Below are 8,863 nucleotides of genomic sequence, written 5' to 3'. Positions count from 1 at the left end.
CAAGACCTGTAAACATCCTGGATGGTGTACAGTGATCCAGCTTTAAATGGTCGATCAACAAATAGATTTTATATATCAGTAAGGCTGTTAATTAACTCTGATTTGATTGATACTATCGGAAATGTATTGATAACAATTAAGCCTGTCACGATAACAAATTGTACTGCATGATAACCATCTTATTCAGCTTCTTTCTACTCCTTTTTTGGACATGTGGGACTGTGATTTGTACTATGAGGTGTATGCTAATGTAACTTTTATTCATGTTCAAGTAAATTAAACCATAAGCAGTTCATTACCATGGATGAGCACTGAAAAATATCTCTAGTATCGACACGATACCGGTTCCACTCTGGTGTCGATGTTAGGATCGATCCACCCGCCTCTAACTGTCGCTGCCTTTTCTCCATCTCCCACCGCTGCGATGCTAGCTCTTGTCCCACAGGTTTTATTACTAATGTCTGCAATGGTGTTACTGCATGGTCAAGACGATAACTCAGCGGTAGCAGAAAGACCTTACGAGGTCTTACAGAAGCAAAATCTGGGTAAGAAAGGAACAAATATTGCACAGGGGGAGGGATGGTGAGCTCTAAACGTTTCCCGCTGTGTGACCACACCGTTTCTTTCTTTTTTTGATACTGACACTGATAGATGGACACACGCAAAACGTGCAGTTACGGACCCTGTAAATGAAGGATTTGTGTGTGTTTGTGTGCAGTCACGTTTGGGAGTGTCGTCGGTGTCCTGCTGCTGCTGATGCTCATCATGGCTGTGTGCGTCTACAAGCCTCTATCCAGGCGGTGATCGTGTGCTCAGTCACGGAGACAAAGACTGAAAAAAGGAAACAGAAAAATAAGATGGGAGGTCATCTAACCTATAGGCCAATGGGTCTTGGGGGTGTCCTCCTAATGGCTGGAGACACTGGACCCTGACATCTCCAGCAACAATCATGTATTGAGTTCAGACCTTGTATATAATTGGATGTAATGCAGCTTATTGACATCACAATGTAAATAGATGATCTTGATATAAATAAATTACGTATGTCTGAGTTTCTTAAAATCCATTCTAGCCATATCAAAAAACGTATAGCCAAGTTAGAAGTTTTACACCACTGCAAACTATAAGCACAATAATAAACACGTTTCAGTTAATTACAAATTATTATTAAGCATTATTATCCTTGTAAAGGCAGAATTTTGGATTGCAGTGCTAATGAAGTGTCTGTATGTCTGCATTCTTGTAATCCAATCCACTTTATTTATTTAGCACATTTTATAAACAGAGTTTCCAAAGTGAATAAATTGTAAAATTTTTGTTATTATTGGAAAATTGTAATAATAAATTGTAAATTAAATTCAGGATGTCACCATCATAGTCTGTATGGAATTAAAGTGCTTTAATTTCAGGAAAAACTGCAGCTCAAATGGGGTGTTACAAACAGTACATCTCAGATAAATGAACCAAAGTTGGCCTTTTCAAAAATCCCAGTATTCACCAGTTTGGCAAAAAGAAAAAAAATATGGTTCTAACAAGTGGTTTTTCATCAGGGATCACTAAGATTTGCAGAGTCGGCAGTAAGTTAAATAACTACAGTGGTTATTTAGCTTGCCTCCTGATAACAATTAATTAAAAATGTCACAAACTTTTAAGTGGCACAGGCTAAACTTTCTTCCAAGCGACAAAGTGTTGGCACATGCTGAATCAATCTGTCAGGAGGTTTACAGTTGTTTGTGGCTACAGGCGGCTAACAATAAATGCAGATTGCCTTTAGGAATATAAACTGACTGCAACACTTCACACAGGATTGCATCCCTACACAGTACTCACTCGAATGGTAGGAGAGGTGGGCATCATAATGATAAAAATCCCATTAAAACGAAAATCTGAATATGAAATTGTTGCAGTGATATTCATTCTGTACCAGCATGTTCTTAGCACTCTGAAAAGCATAAGAAGCCTGCATATACTTGGAAGTGATATGTGTGAAATTGCCAGTACTTCAAAACCCATTTCCAAGAGAGAGCTGTGTAAAACTGGACCCCTGAGATTTGTTATTCCATGGAAATGGCTTCTTGTATCAAAACCATCGTGGCCCTCAGCAAAGTGGGAAGAGTATTACCCTCCCCAGCCATCAGATCAATGACTTAAGGTTAGACATGCCAAGGACAGAGAACATTAAATACAGTGCTCTGGCACTTAAGAGTTAAACTGGAGTGCCAACTTATGTGGAGTCACCTGAAGTAGTCTTGTTTTGATTACATTCTTGTGAGCTGCCTTAAGACCAAGAGATGATGTGGGCTGCTGTTAAAGGTACTAAAAAACCCCAACACCTCAGAGTAAATGGATCAAGTTGGAAGACAGAAAACTAGTATGTAGTTGCCGCTTACTGAAAAACACCCATTAAAAGGTTTAGTAAGAATGAATTATTTAAAGGGAAACATCTGCTGTTGCATAGATGAGTGGATGTTGAAACTGAGGTGAGGTGTTTGCTTCTGGACCGTATTCCAATTCCCTCTTTATCCTTCTACTTCTCAGTAAGTGACAGCTGCAAAATCTTCTCGAGCTCCTCTTCCTCCTGCCTCCGAAGCCGCTCCTCTTGCTCCTGAGCTCTCACTGAGAGCTCCATGGCCAGGTGGAGGTCAGAGTCAGGGCTAGAGGTGGAGAAGGTGCTTGTGGGGCTGGAGGTGTCACCGTAATCCACCAGCACCCCCTCAGGGATACTCCTGGAATAACAAACATGGGATGTCTTGTGAAAGGATGGACGGTCTGCATCTAAGTCAGACATGCATGTAGACAACCACAATGTAACCCACTGGGCATCTAATTCTATCATACATTGCTAGCTCCATCTTGTGGACAAGTTGGTAATTTTCTCTTGTGTTAATGGGGACAAAAAAACTGTCAAACTACCATGAAGAGGTTTAGTCATAACATTGTGAATGGGCTACCTGTCACTCTGGCTGTTGGCCATAACATCAGTGAGTTCGCTGTGTGCGTCTTCCCATATCCCCTCCTGCAACAACACATACATGGCAATCACTTCCAACACAATGGAAAGGGGAAGTGAAGATGCAAACAAGGAATGACAGTCAATGCCGCACCTGGCTTGGGACTCTGTGGGAATCCAGGAGACTTTGATGAATAGCGTACTGTAAAAACTCCTCGTCATTGTTGGGCACAGGAGCGTGGCGGCTGCCCCCTCGGCGATGGTAGTTGTCGGGTACCACAAACACCGACGGACACACCTGGAATGTTGGCGGTACTGGATGCAAACGAGAGCCACAGTTGAGAAAAGACATACGTTTTGGAAGATTCTACTGTTGTATTACCGCTGGCTTCTTTGTCATCTCCTGTGGGTGACGGTGTGGCTGCTGGTGTTATGTTGGCTTCTTCTTCTGTACTGCATTTATTAACGTTACCAAAAGTAATCCTGGCATTCAGCACATGAAATAGTGGAATCTCTGCACAAGAGAAATCCAACTACATTTAGAGGTTTTGGAATAAAACACAAAATCCCAGAGAAGTGTGCTTTCATATTCTCAAAGCAATCACCAATTTTGATAGGGAATCCTGGAGGGAATTTCAGTGTGACAAAGTCTCGTAGCCGTGCAAAATGCGAACTGGTCCGAGCCATGAGGTCAATAATTGGGGTCACCTGCTCCACTAGGGAGAGGGGATGTTCTTCGCTCATCCATAATGTACCTTTAAACCTGTGCAAGACCAGAGAAGAAGCATAATTGTTACATTGACCCACCCAACAAAGGGTCAGGTATGATGCTTCTTAATGATTTTTAACTAACTTTTGTGTTCGGATGCTCAGCTCAATTGGTCGACCAATGTCTCTGTTCCCCAAGTCAAAATTGGAATTGAAATATTCCTCTGGAGTGATGGCTGTGGGATTGGTCGCAGTTGCATATTCAAGTGTCAGGTCCTGTAAAGCAAATATACATCTCAATTGCGTATATATGCTCACTGGTCACAATATGAAGTACACCTGCACCATCTCATAAGACACAATACAAGACTTGTACCCTAATTGTGTGTTGAGAAAAATAACTATACCTGCAAGGACTGAGGAACAATCCATTGCATTTAGGTAAGGATTATGGTACCCGACAAGGATTTTTTTTGTAATTTCAATCACTGGTGTTGGAAACAATCCAGCCTCCAAGTACTGCATATTTTTGCCCCATTGACTCTTCAAAACTCGCCTCTACAATTTAACTCAGATTAAATTCCATCACTAGACACTCGCTCAAGGATGCTCTTCCATTGGTTAACACTGGCTGTGAAACATTGAATTTTGCATCTATTTGCCCAAGTGCGACCGGACATCCCTTATTACCTTGAAAACAAAAAATAGTCTGTGTAATGTGAAGTCAATTGACAACAGCTTGTCACAGTCAGCCATCTTTCTTTAGACATTCTGCCTGGCTCCACTGTCTCTCTGGCGGCAGCGAGCTACCAAGCTATAGTTATTTTAACTGGAAAATATATTACTACTCAACAATTACTTTCCAATGTGTTAGTATTACTCTAAAACAGGCAGCTAAAGTAAACACCTGCAAAAAGTTACAGAATTTTCTTTCTATTGGAGGACTTTCCATTAGTTCTTTCTCTGAGAGTAATTTTACCTTCTTTTTTAATATATATATGTATATAACTGTTGATAACACTCTTGTATTTCATTGACTTATTAGTGTGTGCCTGAGTATCTAATGTTATTGCTTATGAGTATTCAAGGTGTGGATGCATTGTTTACCCCTTGTGCACTTATGTGCTGTTCCACTGTCCCAAGTAGTGACTCCAGGATGTTCCTTTCACCTTTCAAAATGAAGTCCATACTCATTATGCGTCATATATTACCATGTCATGCTGGAGTTAATATATGCATATTTTAAAGATGGAAATACATTTTTTCCTCCACCTACTTTTTATCCTGGCTTTTTCCTCATCTGTAAGATGTTCAGTCCTTGTCCTGATGACAACATTCACATTGTTTACACTGAAAACCTGAAAAATTAGCTGCAGTCAGTAAACAGAAATAAAACATATATATTTGTTAGTTTTCAATGACAGAAAAAACAAGGATGGGAACCTTTGCTTCAAATCCGTTGACTACTTCAGTTTTGTCGGTCCTCCAGCCCCAAATCCCAGACTTGTTCCTGTCAATAGAAACCACAAATAAATAAACACATTATACTAAAATGAAAAGTGCATTATTACATCCTGCAGTAAGACCAAACTTTACTATAAAGCTCTAATGTATTGAGCTTTTTTTTAAGTTTTTAAAAAGTTAAGACACTTGCCTTTCAAAAGCAATGTCTCTGGTATCCAAGTAGGTATTGACAATTGGAGTTGTCAACCTTTTGGCCACTTCCTGTTCAGCTGGCTGCATTGACTCCAGTGTGACATCCTCCATCTCTTGGGATATGATGAAACGCTCAGTGTCCACCACTTGATCATCATGGTTCACCTCCATCAATTCTGCACATGAATCTGTCAAGGAGTTTGTTAGCAACATTCTCTAAATGTAATAAAGCTGTTGTCTTCATTTTGTTATAAACACACACCATCTCCTCTGAAAATGTAGCTTCTTCTTCCCCTGATCCATGTCATATTCTCAAAGCCTAGAAGAGTAGAGTCCACGCGCAAGTGTGCGCCACTTTTCCAAATGCGGCACACGTCACTTGGACAAACCCGGGAAAGAAGGGGTACTGTGAAGCAACAGTGCATGAGTAAACAAATGTAAATAAAATGTGTTATCACAAGATAAACACTGACAGTCATTCTAATTCAAAAGGCAACTATGTAGCTGGTCCAGTATGACCTGAAAAGCATCTGACTGAGCCTTTTGTGTATATGTGCATACACAGTCGTGTGAAAATGTGTTTGCCTCCCTTCTGCTTATTTGTGAATATTAAATAAATGACAACACAACTCATGAGAAAATGCAATTTTCAAAACGTATTATAATTAAAGGGGACCTGTTATGCCCATTTTCAGTCCTTTGTATTGAGTTATGGACTCCTATAGAGCAGCTGCACGCGATAAACCGCACAGAAACCTTTCAAGATCTTCACGAATCCGCACCTATTTCAGCTGTAGTTCCAAAACAGTCTGTTTTAATTTATTCCACAGACACCCTGCCTCATGGCACACCCACTCCACAGTGATTGTTCACACTCAGCTTGTACAGCTAACGTGTTTTCACACAGCCCATGTAGGTTTGTACTTTTTTCTCCCTTAATAATAAAAGGTTTCATGTAAAAACTGCATTTTGTGTTTAGCTGTGTTGTACATATTCACATATGTTTGATGATCTGAAGCATTAAATGTGACAAACATGCAAAAAATACTCAGAACTCAGCGAAGGCACAAACCCTTTCACACCACTGCATTTAAATGTAGCACATTAAAAGAAACGTTTTCCAATTCTTACAATCGCGCACACTCGCAAACTATATTGCTACATACTGTATATCAGCACACATGTGAAACAAACTTACTCCAACTGGTGAATTCCCACTTCATTTCCATATAAAAGTCTGGAGACTGGAAATAAAAGAGAACAAACAAACCTCCATTGTCAAACTGGATATTGTAGAAGAAAATGCGGAAATATATATCAATTTAAACCTCTCTGATCTTTGACAAAAGCTCAGGTACTCCTTCCAAAGCGGTGGAGGCTTTAAGGTAGTCTCTCCGTTGAAGGACTAACTGAACCATCTCTGGGTCTCCCGTGCTGACAGCTTCTTGCAGAACTAGATAGATGAGATACATAAGGAGTGCTACAATCTGCAAAAAACTGCTAAATACACCTGTGACACACAGCACAGGGAAGCATGTAGCTACTTATCTCTAACCTGTCCAAGTCTTGGCATTTTCTTTTGTAACTTGAGCTCCATGTCTGAGGAGGACTCTTACTGACTCCATGTGTCCCAGCGAGACAGCCAAATGTAGAGGTGTCCGGCCTCTTGGATCCACAGATTCAATATCAATCTGAGGATATCGGGAAGAAATGCATTTCCAGGTAATATTGTGGCATGTGAATATGGTAACAATGCGTAGTAAACAATAAGGTTTGGAAATATCACCCAAGCATGTGTTAACATTTTTGAATAGTGCAGACATTTATTCACATAACTTATGTCATCATGTACAGTACATATATACATGAACATGCACATTACATGAACATTTACTATAAACACACACGCAATCATCAGTTAATCATGATATCATATCGCCCTAATTTTGAAGCTCTTAAGAGGTCTCTACTTCACTGATAAACGTGCTTGGATGGAAAGAATGACTACTATAAAGAAATAAATATTCTCCACTACAATGCACGCTTAAAATAGCATTAGTACTTATCCTGTTTACATCTATAATCAAACAAATAAAGGTCTTATGGAGCAAAATGCCCAAAATATTTGGAACACGTCCGAGTATGATGCGCTGCCCTACACCATTGCCAACTACGACGACAATAACAACAACGTGTTACAAGAAAATACACATCTCTAACAGTGTCAAATCATGAAAATGTTAACGTTCCTAACGTGTGACAGCATCTGTCAAACGTGGCGGCCTACTTTTACATCCTAGCTGCCTCCTAGCATCGCTGTGCTAACAACCATTACCGTACTTGTACTTGTACTTGCTGCTAAATGTCTATTTTACCAACCTGTGGCCGTATAATCTGTTGTTCCAGCGTTCTGTAGTCATTCTCCCAAACTGCGGAGTGCAGTGGGAACTCCATTCGGATGTCTTCGCTAACGTTAGCGATGGACATCTTCCCTTTATTTGAAGCCTTAGACCAGCAACGATAACCAGCTTCTTCTAGGTACAGCCACCGTGATAGCTATGTCCTCATCCAGCCAAATTTCACTATCAATATCGGTCATGTCGTCGACATTTCATGAAACAAAACAACAGAGTCTAAGCAGTTAGAGTCAGACAGGACTTCTACCCCAGTCTTCCCCAAAATAAAAGTTTGAACAAGGAAGTGGTTGGAGCAGTCCATGACAATTACAGGAGGGTCCGAGCTAGAAAAAATATAGATATATATACTACAGCGACAGGTTTAAATGTGATACGTTAAAACGCGTATATATATGTTTTACAATTATTTGCTTTCGTATAGGCGTATATTCGATATTAAATAATGCTGAAAGTTTTCCCCCCAAATGAAAATAGACAATTCTAGATTGGGCGCATCCATTCAAAAGATTACAATGGGGGTGTAAAAAACAATTACATTTTTGTCTCATTAAAAAACAACAACTCTGAATGTCAAATATTTTTTGAATAACGTACTGTAAAATACATATTAGATACGTATTAGTTGGTTTAATATATATATGCGAAAACATATGAGGAAAGTGTCGCAGCGTTATTACATCCAAACATTGATGGCCGTCTGCCTGATTACAATTTAGGGGCATGACAAAAATAGGATATATGGCAATCCACTTTTGCAATCATATATATATATATATATATATATTACCATTAACAGCCATGTTTACAGTTTGTAGTTGTGCAATACATCCTATTATGTATTGTCTATTATTTTGCTTGTGATGCCCGTGTCTATGTCTGACTTTATGCTGGTAAAATGGTAAATCATCATGTCATGTGAGTGCTGTATACCCGGGTAGCATTGTAGCGTCATTCTGTTTACACCCGAAGAAGCGGAATTCTTGCCCTCAGTTTATCAACGCAAGGCTGTTGTCTGACAAAAAATTGCTTTAAAGCCAAGTAAATGCATACACGTTTGGAGTTTGTATGCATTCAAGACTTAGTATTTCACTCTATAGTATAAAAATAGATAAATCATAAGGATTCTTATATT

The 8,863-nt window shown here is 39.6% G+C and overlaps 1 protein-coding gene across 1 annotated transcript; it reads right to left on the bottom strand.

The window, feature by feature from the left end:
• Window positions 1–1,375: 1,375 nt before the first annotated feature.
• ankrd13a (ankyrin repeat domain 13A) lies at window positions 1,376–8,017 on the bottom strand. Its single transcript, XM_058071691.2, has 15 exons — window positions 7,694–8,017; window positions 6,870–7,005; window positions 6,643–6,767; window positions 6,513–6,558; window positions 5,577–5,720; window positions 5,313–5,502; window positions 5,102–5,168; window positions 4,935–5,016; window positions 4,766–4,827; window positions 3,804–3,934; window positions 3,556–3,713; window positions 3,333–3,464; window positions 3,105–3,265; window positions 2,952–3,016; window positions 1,376–2,726 (listed from the first exon to the last, which is right to left on the bottom strand). Exons 1-15 carry the CDS (start codon window positions 7,799–7,801, stop codon window positions 2,528–2,530), a joined length of 1,806 nt encoding a protein of 601 aa, XP_057927674.2. The 5' UTR covers window positions 7,802–8,017; the 3' UTR covers window positions 1,376–2,527.
• Window positions 8,018–8,863: the final 846 nt, after the last annotated feature.

The sequence above is a fragment of the Doryrhamphus excisus genome, linkage group LG3, assembly GCF_037039965.1.
Source record: "Doryrhamphus excisus strain RoL-2023G ecotype Guam linkage group LG3, RoL_Dexc_Guam_v1.1, whole genome shotgun sequence".
Lineage (NCBI taxonomy): Eukaryota > Metazoa > Chordata > Actinopteri > Syngnathiformes > Syngnathidae > Doryrhamphus > Doryrhamphus excisus.
This window is presented reverse-complemented; position numbering and strand designations above follow the sequence as displayed.

Coding starts and splice junctions, on each gene's coding strand:
- ankrd13a (XM_058071691.2), bottom strand. CDS start 7,801: ATGTCCATCGCTAACGTTAGCGAAGACATCCGAATGGAGTTCCCACTG. Junction 7,006..7,693: donor AACAGATTATACGGCCACAG/GTTGGTAAAATA, acceptor CGATATCCTCAG/ATTGATATTGAATCTGTGGA. Junction 5,169..5,312: donor AGAGACATTGCTTTTGAAAG/GCAAGTGTCTTA, acceptor TTCTATTGACAG/GAACAAGTCTGGGATTTGGG.